This window comes from Syngnathus acus, chromosome 16 (genome assembly GCF_901709675.1).
Source record: "Syngnathus acus chromosome 16, fSynAcu1.2, whole genome shotgun sequence".
Lineage (NCBI taxonomy): Eukaryota > Metazoa > Chordata > Actinopteri > Syngnathiformes > Syngnathidae > Syngnathus > Syngnathus acus.
This window is the reverse complement of record NC_051101.1, coordinates 6,253,404-6,271,003: the sequence shown is the minus strand read 5'-3', so window position 1 is coordinate 6,271,003 and position 17,600 is coordinate 6,253,404. Positions and strand designations below refer to the sequence as shown.

The window sequence follows — 17,600 nt, the reverse complement described above, 5'->3', positions numbered from 1 at the left end:
TTTGTTTGTTTTATGAATCCATCGATTGTGCCCCGCCTTTTATTACCTGGGATAGGCTCCATCTCACCCGTGACTCGGAAACGGCTGAAATGTGTCTTTGTTCACCTGTCCATGGCATCGATTACTCATAAACAAAATAATTTAATGCTCTTCCACTAGATGGCAGAAGGTACAGTTAACCTGTGTATTCACCTGTTGCCATAAAAATGTGTTCAACCAGAGTGGATTTTTCACAGATTAAGTGCATTATTATTTCAGGATATTCTCTTAGATTTGTGTGCAAGACTCTATTACACACAGATTAAGTACATTATTATTTCAGGATATTTTCTTTTTTATGATTTTTTGTCATGTTATTAATTGGTTCAACAAAGGTTGGGAAGCAATGCGCTATAGCACTTTGAATGTTGGACAGTTTTGATGATTCACAACAGTTAGAGAAAAACAATAAAGCAAGGCTGTGAGAGGGGGAGACGTCACGTGATAAGAGCCTGAGCTTTCCAGGCAGTGAATTAAGTAACACACATGCACATTGAGCCATGAGAGGTGGCTGGCTTCAGCCGCACAGTGTCTCGTGACTGCTTCAGAGCCCTGAGCGGGCAAATAGAGGAAAAGCTATTGAGCGCTTCCAGACTGCTGCCAAGGAGGATGTGAGTGAGCATCAATGCCTCCTCCTGGTTAGCGTCGCCTATCGGGCCGGGCCTGCTCTCGCCACCGGTTCTCCTCCATCCAGCGCTGAGAGAATGAAAGGATGGCCGAGCATGGGGGCGGTCTGGATGGAGGACTGACGGATGCTGCGACCAAGCTCGATGAACATCAGCACCACGTCGCAATGACTTCCATGGAGGACCCGCGGTCGGATGATCTGTCTTTGGAGGAGATCCTCGGGCTTTACAGCCAACCCATTAACGAAGAGCAGGCTTGGGCCGTGTGTTACCAATGCTGTGTGTCGCTGATGAAGGAACAGCGGAGGAGGAGGAGATGCTCCGATGCAGCCGAGTTGACGTCGGCGGGGGGCACTGGAAGAATATCAGGACCGGGAGACGTTCAGATCGCAAAGGACGGATCGGTGAGATTGCAAAAACAAAGCTGTGAAGGTAAATATTCGGTCTCAACGGAGTGGCGTGCAGCTCGGCTCAATACCAAAGCTGAGGTGGCCATATAGTTTAATACCCGTAAATGTTACAATATAGCCGCGATATCCCAAATGCACTGCCATTTGTGAGAAAAATGCACGTATGTAACTTGTCTGTTAATGTACAGCCATACAATTAAATAAAAAAGTGTCATGCTTAAATCAGAATGACCAATGACAAACAAAGGCGCATTCTCTCTTCTCCCATCTGGTGGTGGTCTTTTTTAAATTACTACAGTAGGATTAAGTGTTCGTTGAATTTCCACAGTTTTTTCCCCCCACATTTTCCTTTGCATGCAAAGTGCACTCATATCATGTGTTAAGAATCATGAGTTTTTTTCAGCTTGTTCTGACGCTTCATATCAGGTCACAATGCTTATTGCAGCAGAGGCTTTACATGGAAAAAAGCATGTGATTTAGGAACGAAGGCCCTACGGATCAATAATTGTTTTATGACAAGGTGTCCAGAAGCAATAAGGAGTAAAAAAACACCTATTGTAGTATTACATACCAGTTTTATTATTGGTATTTTTAAGGCAGAGTTTCCCCAACTTAATTAAGCCAAGGTACATAGTTTACAGGGAAAAAAAAGATTTATGTAAAAATCTCTATTACCAAATTAAAATGTCACACAAAGTGCAGACAAACACGTGTTTTTCTATTCAGTTATTTGGTACTTAACATGTGACACATTTTCTTTTTATCCTACAGGAAAATACAATCCAAGTACGCAGATAGAGGTGAGTGGCTCACTTGTTTTATTTTCTAGTTACTGGAAATGAGCATGACTTGCTGTTGTCTGAATTATTTGAAAACATCGTAGCTACAGGCAGAACTCTCAATAAAAGCAAAATGATAACTAAAATGTGACGCAAAACATGGATTTCACTTTCCAACTACTTTTAGCTATGTGTATTTCAAGACAAAACTTTAGATTTAAATCTTTTTTTTTTTATAATCTTTTTAATGACACTGAGTGACTTTCAAGTTACTCTAATTTGTATCTATAATCATATTATATACACAACTCCAAATTGAAAAACAGCACATTGTGTGCACATGGTCTCAAAGAATGTGAACACTTCACGTAGTGAATGTCAGATGATGTTCTTTATCTTGTCTTCGAGGCAATTCCACAAATTTTACTTCATTTCTACATTTGTTCACTAGCCAGTTTGCCAAATTAGTCTCAGATTAAATGAAATGAGACTTTCTAGACCAATTGCATATTTTGTTTTCATCTAAAACAAGATTGGGGAAAAGAAATTATATATGCATGTGTTGGGGATTATTTTGAATTTCAAATAATTATAATATTTTGGGGATGTGGAAGGGCACTCGAGTACCCGGAGAGAAGACCAAGAAGCAAATAAACAATTGTCGAGTTCACCGAGCGAACATCTGTAGTGGAATGTCATGTCATGTCGTGTGTACAAGTCATAAAGTTTTTCATTGATTTCTGTCTACTCATAAAGTTACACTGTCACTGTGATTGAATTCCTTTGGTCACCACCAACAAAGGAAAATAAGATAAAATTTACAAATATCAGTTAATATGATTCCTGTGAAAGTAAGATAATGTGCTTCGAAATGACGGCTAAATTAATACAATATTATTCTCTTTCATCACGATTTGCTTTAAACTAAATCCACTGCCGAAATAAACAGTTGAGATGAGGCTGTGGGATCTTTTGCAGGACAGAAGCAGAAAAGCCAAAATAATTGCTCCCTGTCAAACAACCTGTAATTCAGCCTTTTCAGTTGACTTCTTAGTGACAAACATGTTGTAATTTAAATCAATTTGGTGTGACCCTTGCTTGTGATAATGGCCACAGCAACAGCTGCAAATTTCCATATCTTCATCCTTAACCAAGTTATCTATTTTTTTTTTCTCCGTCTTTCCTTCACTCCATTATTCCACTTGGCTGCTTGGAAGCCTAGGAAGCACTCATGGAGATTTTCAAGTTGAGCGTAGTGTGCTTGATTGACTAGTCGTCATCTGTAAACCCCCTTAAAATTACACTCAGAGTTGGAGGTTATTTATCTTAAATACAATATGACTTCAATATTTTCCGTTAGAATACAACTTTATTTCAGATGCATTTTTTAAAAAAAGTGGTCCAAAGGAATAAAAATGATGCCCGAGCAATTACGATACGTGTTATACTGTTCTCCTGGCTTTCAATAAATCTCTGAAAAGTCCAAATTGGCTTTCCTTGTGCACATGTGTGGGCATCAACCTAGCAATACACTGTAAAACCACTGATTGCTCCAAATAGTGATATAAACCGTGATATAGATAGTGAGCATGTGGTTTGTAACTTCCATCCAACCTAACTCGGGCCCACTCAGTCCCACTGTTGCCCCCACTGATTTTGACCACTTGTTTATACCAGTTCTCTTTCTTTTCTCAGTGTTCAGGGAAGCAGATTAATTCCCTGCGTGATTTCTCACTTTCGTCTCTTGTCTAGGTCTTGGGGTTGCTGGCATTGTCAAGCATGATTCTCTAGTTCCACATTTAGGTTTTTACACTGCAAATAGTCAGTCCAAACGGAGAGCAACAAAGTATTTCAAGCATATGGATAAAAATGACAATTAAAGGCTCTAGCGAAGATTATTTTTCCTATAAACAGCAGAAGTGCCTTTAGCGTTCTGTGGACTCTACCCATGCTTTTTATACTCTTGTAATATAACATTACTTGAGTCTTTTTGAATGGGATTTTCATAGTTTTGAGCATGAAATATTATTAATTGAGATCAAAAGTGTCTATATTGCCATTAATGAATAAACAAATATTTCAGGGGGTAAATAAAACACTGTTATAAAGAATTATGAAAATATTCAGAAAATATTTTTGTTATATTACACATACAGTATGCAGGTCTTTGTAATGAAATATAGAAGTTCAGAGTTAATACCAGTCAGTGGCATTTGGACCACGTGCATGTGATGTGACTCAGTAGAAGGCGGGGTTATTTTCATGAATATATGCCCATAGCATTGAGGGTAGCAATCCGTTGACAATCATGCAGCTGAAAAATAGTCCAGTTTGAACAAAATGGACTGACACGTTGAGAAAGCAGTTTAACCAAAACAAAGTGTTAAGGTCACTGGACAGAGAATTACTGTTAGGATTCTAATAAGATGTGGTGTTCTATGTGCGTGTGCAGATGATAGAGTCTCTGGGCATCATGATCTATAAGGCTCTGGACTACGGACTGAAAGAGAATGAAGAGAGGGAGCTCAGTCCTCCACTGGAGCAGCTGATTGACATGATGACCAACATAGCAGAAGCCGAAAGTGACGTCTGCCCTGATGAAGGTTACGAGGCAACTGAGGAAGAAGATGAGGCAGATGATGCCCCTGACAATATTTCTAGTGTTCATGGCTATAGAGGTATCCTCAAGGTACTGTACGTAGATTTGCTTGCTATCCTTATTATATTTGGAGTGTGAAAACTTCAAGAATAACACTTTTTTTTTTTCTTTCATATAGCTGTGTATGGATCATCTACCTAGTCAGTCGGACGCCCCTAGTCACTACCAAGCAGTATGTCGGGCTTTGTACACAGAGACGAGGGAATTACGGACTTTCTTGGACAAGATCAAGAGTGCCAAAGAGGTGAGTCGTCATTTCTATTATCCCCATCATAGTTATGGGTGTGGAAAAGTCCCGCCCATTCACAATAACCTTTCCAGATTATCATTGACCTTTACTTTTTCTCTGAAAGACTTAGTGAGGCAGGAGATTTAGCGTAGTCGGCTTTCAGTACATGCCTCGTGGGTGCTCGGGACAATGGAAGCATTATGAAGCTACTAGTGCACATGGTGACGGTTTCATAACTAAGGGCTCTATTTTCACAAACTCCACATGCGTAAATGCTGCCGTATGACAACAGCACCTGAGGACGTGTAGTTGCTCAGTCAGCATGGAGTCGATGTGAATTTAAATGAGCTTGACTAAGCAGCCAGTCTCGGGTGCAGTCTACCTTTCGCTCAGTCAGCTTGGATAGCTTCCTTGAACAGGATAGGCAGTAGAAAATGGGCGGATTGTCACACTGATGCCTGTCAAACAAAAGGTTTACAAATGTCAAGCTAACAATTATGGTCGTTAACAGATTGTTAAATTATACGTGATGTATTATTGGAGCTTCTCAGATTATGTGGATGAACCTAATGAAGTATCTAGATGAGAGTAATATACTGTATTTTATTATATCTATTCTGTTTAATTTAAAAGCCATGGCATGGAAGAAGGCTTAAAGAGTCGCATAAAATAGGCATGCAAATGACAGCGCCTCACAGAAATGTGGACAAGAGCATCAGCTGATACTTGAAGGCATCTGTGGTAATGCCTGTGGATAAATAAATAAATGGGCTCATTATGGCACATGCTTTATGAGTCATGTTATGACATCGCATACTCTTAGTCATACATCTTTATCTAATTCACTAATTGCTGTTTGTTGACTTGGTTTGGAACAAGACCCTCTTGTACACTGCATCCGGTACAGTAAAACAAGAAGCTTCTTGCTTTGATTTCTTTGATTTTTAAATTAGTTTCAATATGATAATACAATAAAGTGGATATTTTTACTAAATTTGACCCAATTAAGGCTCTCTGCAGCATCAAGGAGCGAGGATGTTTTCTTCATTGCTCTCTGTTAAAATAATGGTGCTATAATCTGTTGATCTTTGTTGAATTCCCAGCAATACGGGTTGTCTTCTATTAATAACTTTTTTTTAAAGAATGGGGGAAAGTGTTTCTAAATATATTTGATTGACCAACAAATGTCAAAATGCTTATGATGCGGCCATAAACGATTGTAAATACAAATGACTAAATAAAAAGTAGTGTACCAAATTGTGATTCCCAATAGTCGAGGTAGCAGTGAAGTGTGGTGCTGATAAGACGTCCCATCTAGCTGACAGGCTGAAATGGGCCACAATGAAGACAATGAGGGTAACATGTCCTACATAGATGACAGTATCTGCCATGCTGACACTCAGACAAAACTGCAGACTCACACTGACTTTCCAAAACGAATGTGCAGACAGGCAGCATTATGAATCATTTGGCGCTCTGTGATGTCACTTCATAAAAAAAAGAACTGAGTATTTTATGTAAGTTATGGCTGTATGCAAGTTTTAATAGATGGAAAAAATTACATTCTTTTTCATAAAATATTGACTTTTACTTTTTCACACACTGATAGATTATTCCCATCTACAATGACATTATTTCTGTCACCATTTTATTCAATGACAAGTCATTTCAGATTATTCTACAAATGCGACTTATCTGTTGTTGGAATTTATTCTACTTGATAAGACTGGAAATTTGAACTGTGGGCAACAAAAGTGAGGTTGACAACGGAATTATTTCCTCAATTTATTTTAAATTTCCCCTCGATCACTGTTAGCATGTTACCATGACAACAACACCGTGTTTTTCTACTGTTTATTCATCTATTAACATCACGTGAAGACTTTGCCTCTTGGGCAGCAATGGTTTGAAATTGCCATTTCCTGTTGTGTACTGAGTGAGCAAGTGAGTGAGTGAATGAGTGAGGGTGCCAGCGCGCATGTGTGCATGTGTAATCCACCTCAGGGTTTCGTCCACTTCTGTGCTTCTAAAACTGCCCTTTCAGTGTGCATAATACGTACATGTGAATGAATAGAGGGAATTTATTCGGTTACATAACAGTTAAAAAAAAAAAAGGAAGTGAAGAGAGGATTCTTATTAATGGCGAGAGAAAAAAAAGAAAAAAAGAAAACAGAACAAATGAACGTCACTAAGCTCTTATATCATAAATATTTTCTGTACTTCTATTTTATTTAGCTGCAAATAATTACATTGTTTATTCCAATGGCCTTGTTCATTACATTACATTATTATAAATTAGATATACTTCCACTTTCATTCATTCATTTATTCGATTAGGACAATGTACATTGATCAATATGTCAGTATAAAACATCAATATAAATATGCTGGAGTTGCACAAGCTAGAAATCATATTCATGGGGAAAAAGGTTTGGAAACACTTGATCTTATTCACCACAAAAGCTGGCATTCGAACATAGATGTGTAGACCTTTTATATCCACTGTTTCCCATAGCGACCCACCACACGTGGACGCTGGCGTGATTTTGTTCACATTGTTCACATGACATTTGAGAGGATCTGAATTACTTGTTAGGTAATACACAGTATGCATACATCTGTGCTTCTGCAAATGAGGGAGATCAGCTGTGAGTCTCCCTCCCCCACAGAGCATTGCCTCGTCTGAATGACGGTGTTATGACATTGTACAGGGGAGTTGTCTTTTTCCACTAACCACTACCAGTCGTTAATGCCAAGCAGTGTCTGTTGTCTCTGTGTATGTCTCTTGCGGACATTTGCACAAAGGCAGCTAATCAACATTGAAGCAGAGGACAAGAAATATTAAAGGGGATATGTTTAGGTTTTTTTTTTGTCGTTGTTGTGTTTGTTTTTGTGTGTGTGTGTGCGTGTGTGTGTGCACTTGCGTGTACATGTGTGTGTGTGTGTTCCCATGTGTATTTTATAAAAATACCTCAAGAATCAAGAATTACAAAACACTTAACACACTCTTTTTCTTGGCTTGCTGAAATTTGACAGTTATCATAGGGCAGCTTTTATTTTAAATTCAACACTTCTCACTACTTGCGAAACATAATAGTTCTTAGAAACAGTCAGCCAGGTGGAGAACAACTTAAATGTCGAATCGGAATTTAGAATTCACTAACTCAGCCTTCTCTTTTCTCTAACAGAATCTTCGTAAGATGGAAGAGTCAACTGAAGATCCCAAAAGAGACCTGGATGACTTAGAAAATGCTGATTGGGTAACATACAAACTATCATTGATCACAATTGATCAACTGAACATGCCTGAACTCAATTCTAGATGGTAAAGTGTCATCATAAAAATCAATCCAATCAAACCAAGACCTGCCATCATCATCTACGTGTAATTTCATTTATAGCAATGACATTTAACTACCCAAAAGCATTATCCAGATGACCAAACAAATTATATTTCAAAAGCTCGTGCTATATTTTTATGTGTGCCTCCATGCTTCCAATGTCCTTTACCTCCTGTCAGGCTCGATTCTGGGTTCAGGTGATGAGAGACCTTCGAGAAGGAGTCAAGCTAAAAAAGGTGCAAGAGCGTCAGTACAACCCACTGCCCACTGAGTACCAGCTTACTCCCTACGAAATGCTCATGGATGATATCAGGTCCAAACGCTACAAATTGCGCAAAGTCATGGTTAGTGCCTAATATGGAACTGTATATAATGCGGAATGCTTTTTTTGTTGTTCTATTTATTTACCTCAAAAGCAGAATAGTTGCACTATTATCATTTGTAGACATGTATGATACCATTTAGTACATTTTGAAAGCCTTCACAAGTAAAACTGTTGTATTTGTTAATCCAAAATACTTGGTGACTTCAGTTCAGTCACCTGAGCTAATCTTTTCTGGCTACTGGTTCCACTTGAGCTGAAGTAAACTGAACAGCGTCTGAGTTCACGGACAAGTGGATAGAGACCACCTCTACCAAGTTTTGCATGATAACATTCTCACTTGACCGAATGAACTGCAATGACGTTTGTTGTTTCAACTGCTTTTCAAAATTAATTTCAATATTTGTATTCATCTTTAAGCTTGTGTGTTGTTTCAGGTGAATGGAGACATTCCGCCCAGAATTAAGAAGAGTGCTCATGAAGCCATACTGGAGTTCATTAGATCCAGACCACCCCTTAACCCCGTAAGTGGAACTAAATTCCTCCGTCTGCTAATCACAATTATGAAATTGTAATCAATGAGTACTAATGTACAGAAAAATTAAGCGCCAATCTTGGCGATCTCTCACATCACACTAGTTTTTTGTAGTCCATTCTTAAGCATCCCAATATAAATGTTTTTCTGTTAATCGCGACATTGTTTGGAAGGTGTCTGCACGTAAACTAAAGCCACCAACTCAGCCTCCTCCAACCCTGCATGAGAGGATCCTAGAGGGAATTAAATCTGAGCGGAAACTTCGACCTGTGACTCCAGATATGGTTCGCAGGGGACGGATGGGTAAGACTATCAACACTTCAAAATATCGATATCGCAATTATCTCTTTTGATTCTGTATCAATACACCAGCATCAACTATTTTTTTAACCGAGTTCCATTTTGAGTAAAAACACGAAGCATACAATTTCCTTTTGTTAGTTACAGTAAACATTCTGAGTGTATCTGTGTATAGTATTTGTTATTGTTGGCAAAAAATCACAATAATCTCATATTGCAAATTACTCTGCAAATCCCACTCCTCATGGCAGAAACATTTCCTAATCAAGTTCTACTTTTGTCTTGGATGTCAAGCATCACTTACACATACAGTACGAAACTTATCCTTAATGTGACGTGAATCTTTCACATACTAACCGTTCTAATTACTTACTAAGTCCAAATTCATTCTGACTACTGATCAAGAGTTTTGTCTCAAATGTAACAATGCTGTTGTTGGTTTCCTTCGCTGCTCTTCTCTTTGCTAATGCTACTGAAACCTTCCTATTTGCTATCACCTGCAATTGCATTCCTAACAATATCGCTTAAAAGATAGTGAGTGTAAACTGTAATACTCCTGAATGCTATACAAATTACTGCTAATTTCTTTTGAATTGCAAAAGTCCAAGTTTTGTCCTGCACTTGAAACACAAAAATAGGCATGCTAATGTCCAGAATCTCTCTCTTCATACAGTAGAAGTGTACTACTGAAAATAACACTGCCTCAAATAACCTCTTAATCAAAGTGACTCTCACATGCCATGCATTTCTCGTTGCAGTAATTCGGCCACTTAGCATGTCTTTCAGTTTTGATGTGTCAGGTAACGTGCCTCCTGCTGCCTCCTTGGCTTTTTAATTTATTTAATTCTCCTCTCCTCACTCGCTGTGGCTGCTCATTCTCCTCCGCCTCCTCGTGATCATAATACACACACACACCTACACACAAACACACACACACACACACACTTTTTTTTCACGCACTGCATTCATATTCCATGCTTTCGTAGTTGGTGAAGGTTGGCTGATATGTGTAGTTGTACAATGTGCTGATGTGGGACACTGTTCAGGAGGAGCCAATCTGAGTTATATAGAAAAATTGCAATTGAACATTTACCGAAATATTCATTAACCTAAACGTCAAAAGCAAAGATGTAAATATTTTGTGAAAACTGATTTGGAAGGCATTGTTACACTTAAATGAACAATTAATTTCAAGGAATTGTACTTCAGCTAAGCCTCTATTAGCATTGATATAGTGTACAGTAATAACTTTGTTTCATACCAGAATCTTTATTTAATGTTATGTGAGGTATTGGACCTAATTCCAGTGGAAGCAAAGCAGGAGTGCAAAACGAAAGTAAAAAAGAAAACAAGATGTTTTTCAATCATTATCCCAAATAGTCCAAAAAGTAGATATTACTAGTAAAGAGATTGTCATTGCTGGTGTGCGTAGTACAAAACGGTCTTTTGTGGTTACTGGTGACTGAGTTTAATACACATGCCAATGGAGCAACATGCAGTAGGACGCATGAGCTGTTTGGTCACATGATGATTCAGTTTCTCCCTGCGTAATTACTTAAACAGCCAATGAAACGCTTAGGCCCACATTGCTCTTACTGAAGCCAGTGTCTCTCATCTCATCCACACAAATTTATTATCACGCTCAATCATTCATGCTGTGGAATTATCCTATATGTGTGCTCCACCAGTTGTAGTACCAAATGTAGATTCAAATGGAATTGAAGCTCAATGTTTCGTCCTTGAGTCATACCAATATCTTGAGATACATATCGAATCGTGTTTTATTGGGCAGATGAACACCCCTACTGGATTGTCTTGCAGAAGACAATTGCTTCATATGGATACAGCATCACTTTGTGATCTGTGACCAATTGAACCAACGACAAGAAAAAGAGAAAAGAATTATCCTGAAGTAAAGGAGAATGGCTTGTTTCCATGGTCACCTTGACACCATTATCATGATTGAACAGCTGGAAAAGAAACATGACACTGAAACCATAATTGATCCCAGTGAGATCAGAGACACCACCAGACTTTGTTACTAGGTACTTTAAAACCTCAACCTTCATGAGTCCATTTGCTACACTGCCAAAAACATCCATCCATCTATCCACTTTCTACCACTTACTCTGTTCAGGGTCACATTGGAGCCTATCCAAGCTGTCTTTGGGAAGGGGCAGGCTGGGTGCATCCTGGACTGCTTGCCAATCAGTCAGGCTGCTGCTAAAACCATCACTTGATAGAATTAAAATGTTTTTTATAGCAACAGGATATCACACCAAGTGAGGATTAGTTTCAATGGCTTCTAATAGGGCGAGCGCTATGCACTGCACTGCACTGCATTGTAAAGCTACAGAGTAAATTAATGCAGAAAAACAATTTATTCAATTCTTGAATTTCTTAATTAAGAATAGACTTGTGACATAAGTGAGAAGGTTTATGTAGCTTTCCTAATGAAGTAGGTATTCCCTTTTAGGTTTTGGGAAAACTCGAAGTATGCCACAGGATTTGTTCCGTACAGGACGAGGTAAAGTATGAGCTATGCGCTTGAAGATTTTTTTTTCTAAACCTAACCCAATGGTCTTGTCTGTCCACCTGCCTGGCTGTCAACTAATATGTTATCGAATCAAATATTCTGTGAAAACTGGACAAATGACCGTGAAGTGCACAATGTATCGCAATATTCAGTTTAAGTTGGAATCTTGCAGCGTAAAAATATCTCTTGAAGATGAGGCGCTCATATGGATGATGCCTTTTCCCCCCTCAAACAGGAGAAATATCAGCTGTGGCTTTTCATTTCCCCTCTCGCACTGCTTTCACACTGACTCCATCCTTTCTTCTCAATCCTCTTTGCAAATAGTTTTTTTTGCAAAAGTTTCAGAGTTCATGAAACCTTAACTCAGAACAATTTCGAAGGTGATTTATTCCTCTGCTTCTCCATCCATCCATCCATCCATCCATCCATCCATCCATCCATCCATCCATCCATCCATCCATCCATCCATCCATCCATCCATCCATCCATCCATCCATCTTCTATATTTGGGTCATGGGTGTGCGGAAGCCTGTTCCATCAGACTCCAGGTGAGAGGCGAGGTACACTCTGAACTGGTCACCATCCAATCGCAGGCTGTGTACATCAACTTTGAGTTACAATAGGTACTCTGTTTTGTACAGCCAAATGAGTATTTATTTATCAGTGCCCTTCGGGTTTTAGATTTGATCTCTTCTTAAATTTCTCAAAACGTCCGGAGCCCGAGGTCTGAATATTTCATGAAAGATGCCTCTTTGCTTTGTGTTTAACACCAGCTTCCTCCAATCCTTCGCACTCTGACCAACCTAATTCCGCCATTCCTCCCCTCTCTCACTTCAAAAGGATCTCCAAATATGATCTTCTATTCTAAGAATTCTTGCACTGTTTGACTTTCAAACAAACTCATTCAAACAAACGTAATGAAATTATGAAAAGATTAGATTTGGAATCACAAAGACAATGAATGCAAGAAATCCTAAGAGAAAATGTTTTGAGATCCATTACTATTTCTCTGGTTATTTTAATGACAGTCATTTTTGTGTGGCTCTATGCAGATGAATTTAGTCCACGCATGGGCAGGAGGACCTCCAGCACTATGTCTCTGACTATTGAACCGGCATCTCCCAAAGCAGAACCCTCTGGGTCTCAGTCTGTACCTCAAAGGAAGAAGCTTCTGAAGGCTCCCAGCCTTGCCGAACTCGACATCTCTGACTCTGATGTCAGTGAGGGATAATTTTATTCCAAAAAACATCTGATGTCTGCTGAGCAGGTTGCTTCATGTGTTCTTGTGTATTCTTTTTATTTATTTATTAGGAGGAGTTTTCTGGGCACAGATCAGCAAGCACTTCAAGTCTTGCAACATCTCTAATGGATGACACATCTCCAGAGTCAGCACTGGGAAAAAAGAGTGAGTTCTGAATTAATATTCACCTCATCAATGATAATCCAGGATCATGCTGATAGTATAAATCATATTTTCATGAAACCCAAGTAGTTAAATGTGTTTGTATTGCGAACGCCAGCTCCACCAATGTTCCTGCCCATTTCATCCACACCACAACCAGAGAGGCGCCAGGCACCCCAGAGGAGACACTCGATCGAGAAGGAAACGCCGACCAATGTCCGACTATTTCAGCCGCCCTCGAAACACAATTCAAAGTCTCTGGTGAGTCTACTATTAACAGTGTCTGAGGTTGAACTAAAAAGGGCCCCTATTTTCATAGACAGGCGCACGTGCCCTCGACATCTAATTTTTTCTTACTGGGGAAATTTAGAGTTTGGGAATTTAGCAGACCTCGCTGTGCCTCGCTAGGATATCGCCTCCAAATGCACCTGACAAAGTGGTGACGGAAAGAAGATTAGACTTTAGACTTAGTGAGAGCAAGTCTAACTTGTGGCGCAGGTGATATAATGCAATTTGATCCACGTGTAGGAAGACAGATTCTACGGTCGGCTGATACGTTTGTTGAAATTAATTCATTTAACCAATTATTATTATTATTTTACATTTTTTATTATATATATTATTCACAAAATTTAGTGAGCCTAGTCACGGATTTTGTATTAGAAGAGAAATCTTACCGCAAAAACAACATTTAAAAAAACTGGGCACCACATCACATCGTAATTCCAATCTAGGGAAATAGCATTTATCGTAATTGTTCTGGCTGTCTCTGTACTTTGCTGGAATAGACAGAAGAACAAAGATACATTTTTATGTAGTAAATCGTTAATTTTCAGACGAATCTCCCACGGCACAGGCGCAGCCAGTGGTATAAGGATATTCCATCTAAACATTAATTTCTCTGTGTTCCATGAGTACTCTTTCTAGACTATGCTGTATCAGGCGTATTAGTACATTTAGTACATTCTTGAGGAAACGCCAATCTTTGGACATTTTTAAGCAGAGTTTGGACTGCTATAAGCTGTGCGACACTAATTAAGACGAGTGTTTTTATTTAGTTTTGTGTTGCTTGACAGCACTAAAAGTTGCCAGGGACACGAATTGCTGAGTTTCTGTGTGTGCTGACAGCACTAAACGTTGCCAGGAACACTAATTGCTGAGTTTCTGTGTGTGCATGTATGCAGGAAGAGTTTTGTTTCCCGGTAGAGTGCCTGTCTCTGACAGTGGAGGAAGTGATGCACATCAGACAGGTGTTGGTAAAAGCAGAACTGGAGAAATTTCAGCAGTATAAAGAAGTCTACTCCGCAATGAAGAGGGGAAAGGTACGCTTTGATATGTTATTTCCAAGAGTAGGCTATACATGCTTTTATGTTTCAATAATACTATAATAAGAATGCAACAGTTTTCTTGGCTATACTAGCACTGTATGACATCAGAGAAGCAGATGAAAGTAATTGAAGAATATTCTTTTATTATTCGTAGTGCATTAGGTTTTGTAAAAAAAAAAAAAAAAAAAAAAAGTTTAGTGTTTGTAGTATAACTGTTTTGTTTTCATTGCAGCTTTGCTTTTGCTGCCGGACCAAAAGATTTTCCTTTTTCACCTGGTCCTACATCTGCCAGTTTTGCAAAAAGTAAAACACCACCCACTTAATAGATTCACATAAAAAAAAGGACATCTCACATTCATTAATTGCTTTTCTTTTCTTTACAGGCCTGTGTGTTCACAGTGTTGCAAAAAGGTGACATGTAACACATTCTTCTTATTTGTAGTCTATTTATTATTTTAATAATTATATATTATTAATAAAATAAGGTGGATTATGTGAAACTGAAATTTAAAATGTCAGAATCAAACTGTAAATCGTGTGCTAAAATGCATGTTGAACTCCCTTATCTTTTCATTTTTTCAGAAACAGTCTGACTAAGTTTTGCTTTGAAATAAGAGCATCATCTTCTTTAGGTTATTACAACTCTATTTGTAATTGTTTTCTGACAGATGAGATTGCCATCCAAACCATATTCCAGTCTTCCCATCTACTCCATTGGGTCTACTAACACTCAACCCAAGGAGGGGATAAGTGGCATGACTTCTGAAGGACAAGGACTTGCTGTGGCTGCAGACCCGCTGACTTCAGCTGTGGACGGAGCATCAGCAGCTACTGCATCCAAATCAGAAGCCAAAAGAGCTGGAAAAGCTTCTGGGGCAACCAAATCTGGCAAGTCCTCCAGCGGCCACAGACGACCGAGCATCCACAAGACAATGTCCAAGTAAGTCATTTGAACTGTATAGCAAATGTTCATCCTCCTCCTTCTTAATAGTTGGCCTTAGGGGAAAATCATTTTAAATAGGAAAGCAGGAATTGAAAGAAACAACAAACAAATCTTAGGCCTTTGTTACCCATTTTGGGAGTGTGCAAATCAACCATTGCTAAAATGTTTTTTTTTATTTATTCATTTGTTTTGTATGTTCATGCTCGAAAAGCGTGTAACCACAAATTATAACAATTCTTAATTCAACTATTTTGGGATGATTATTTCATTTCTTTGTATTATATTAATATTATTTCACATTTTATATACACGATACAATATAAGAGAGTGTTTCTTTTGCGTTCAGGCTATCCAAGCACGGCTCTTTAAAGTCTCACGAAGCACTTGAGCTTCCATCAGAGCTGACTGAAGACTGGGCCACCATGGAGGTTTGTGTTGACTGCAAGAAGTTCATCACTGACATCATTGCCTCCAGCAAACACAGCCTGTCACTTGCTACCAAAAGAGCTCGCTTAAAACGCAAGACACAGTCCTTGTACATGTCCTCGCCGAAAGGAAGGGAGGACTACCGGCCGTCTGAGCGAACCATCAGCGAGATCTAGACTATCTCCATCTGTCCCTCTGGCTGTTTCCAACTACAGTCATAAATAATAAAACTGTGGCCAGTGGGGATTTTCTTGCTGTGCCCTCGTCATTGTGTACAGCTTCTCCATATGGCTGTCTCCTGTACAGCTGCAGTCATTTTCATTATATTATGGATAACCCTTTAATTTGTGCTCCATGAGGAATGAGGACAACAATCACACTGACGTTTGTCAAAGTGGAAAACTGTCCTCCTCTCAGTCGGGTGGTCTACCCCAGCTCACACTTGAATAAGCACAAGAAGAAGAAACTCTGGGCAACTTCAAGTAAGAGAGATTCTAACGTTGAAAGATTACATTTTGTATGAGTTTCAATTTTCTTTTGCATTCATTTGTCTGTATACCACACTAGACTTTTTTGGGATGGTGGCTCCTCCGCCAAGTATCGTGAGAAGAATATTGACCTGATTCAGTACTGTATTCAAAGTTGCTTTTTACATTCATTCATTCATTCATTCCCTAAAACATATTTTTGTGCAGGTACTGTGCCATAAGATGACCCTGTATGTTCTACATTTGAAAAACAAAACAAAAAACCCCCCACCAAAATACATCCTTGAAAACTAATTTCTTGAGCTGAGTTGTCTGATAAAACAACACCCAGAAGTGTCTTCATCTGAACTTTGTTTAATTGTGCATTTCACATTCAAAACGCATCTGTTATGTATCAAGCTAATCTGAGAAAGCACAAATAAAATGATGTCGCTACAACACAAGCAAGCAGGTTCCATTTGACAAGTTTTAAAATGATCCTTCTTGTGCACATACAGACACAATTACCACCAATATAACTTCATACTTGCCTTTCAATCATTTATTTCAAATATCTGCTTACTCTGCATTTTTATATCTGACAGTTCCAAATGTGTTAACTTGCTGCTCTTGCTCTGGGCACTAGCAATACATAATCTACATTAAGTTCGCTTTATTTTTTTAACTTGTACGTCAGGCAAAATGCCTGATAATCCTGTTTTGTACGAATGCTTAGTTTCAGTTACGGAGTGGGGACAATAGGCTATATTGTAACAAATACAATAAATCTTGATGTACGTAATGCCTTCAATAATGTTCCTTTGCCATCCAGAAACTGGTTGGCTGAAAATAAATGATGTGTGGTTCTATTTTTGGATTTTCTGCCTTAAAAGATGTCTTATACGATCAAGCTAGTATACTGACAGCCATTTGGTGTAAGTTCTTGTCAGATGATTTGCTGGCTCACTTGGGAAGTCCTCAGTAGAAGCATCACAGTCTGACAGCATCATGCATGAACAGTGTCGCTTGTATCGTCAGTGTATTACCATCAAGCTCGAGCTCCCTGACCAGAGTTCTACAAGTGATCAAAAATAAATGAATGCAATACTATACTTTTTCCCTTCTCTTTTATCAATTTCAAAATAGGTAATATAATCAGTACAAAAGATATTTGGTCTTCTAAGGGCCCCAAAAAGGATGCCGGCCGCCCCAATAGTACCCGACCTTGAGGTAATTTTATTGGATACTGCATTTTCCT

At 38.8% G+C, this 17,600-nt stretch overlaps 1 protein-coding gene across 3 annotated transcripts; it reads left to right on the top strand.

Annotated features, from left to right (window-relative positions):
• The first annotated feature begins 502 nt into the window (after positions 1 to 502).
• spire1b (spire-type actin nucleation factor 1b) lies at positions 503 to 17,454 on the top strand. 3 transcript variants are annotated; one of them, XM_037273526.1, is made up of 17 exons: positions 503 to 1,097; positions 1,847 to 1,875; positions 4,307 to 4,543; positions 4,632 to 4,757; positions 7,931 to 8,002; positions 8,263 to 8,427; positions 8,843 to 8,929; positions 9,114 to 9,243; positions 11,717 to 11,767; positions 12,829 to 12,992; positions 13,088 to 13,181; positions 13,297 to 13,439; positions 14,363 to 14,500; positions 14,739 to 14,809; positions 14,890 to 14,917; positions 15,175 to 15,446; positions 15,796 to 17,454. In XM_037273526.1, exons 1-17 carry the CDS (start codon positions 752 to 754, stop codon positions 16,049 to 16,051), a joined length of 2,409 nt encoding a protein of 802 aa, XP_037129421.1. In that variant the 5' UTR covers positions 503 to 751; the 3' UTR covers positions 16,052 to 17,454. The 3 variants fall into 3 exon arrangements, with proteins under 3 accessions (XP_037129421.1, XP_037129423.1, XP_037129424.1); XM_037273528.1 differs by lacking the exon at positions 11,717 to 11,767 and adding an exon at positions 9,999 to 10,040; XM_037273529.1 differs by lacking the exon at positions 11,717 to 11,767.
• Positions 17,455 to 17,600: the final 146 nt, after the last annotated feature.

Coding starts and splice junctions, on each gene's coding strand:
- spire1b (XM_037273526.1), top strand. CDS start 752: ATGGCCGAGCATGGGGGCGGTCTGGATGGAGGACTGACGGATGCTGCG. Junction 8,003..8,262: donor ACTTAGAAAATGCTGATTGG/GTAACATACAAA, acceptor ACCTCCTGTCAG/GCTCGATTCTGGGTTCAGGT. Junction 14,501..14,738: donor CCGCAATGAAGAGGGGAAAG/GTACGCTTTGAT, acceptor TTTTCATTGCAG/CTTTGCTTTTGCTGCCGGAC.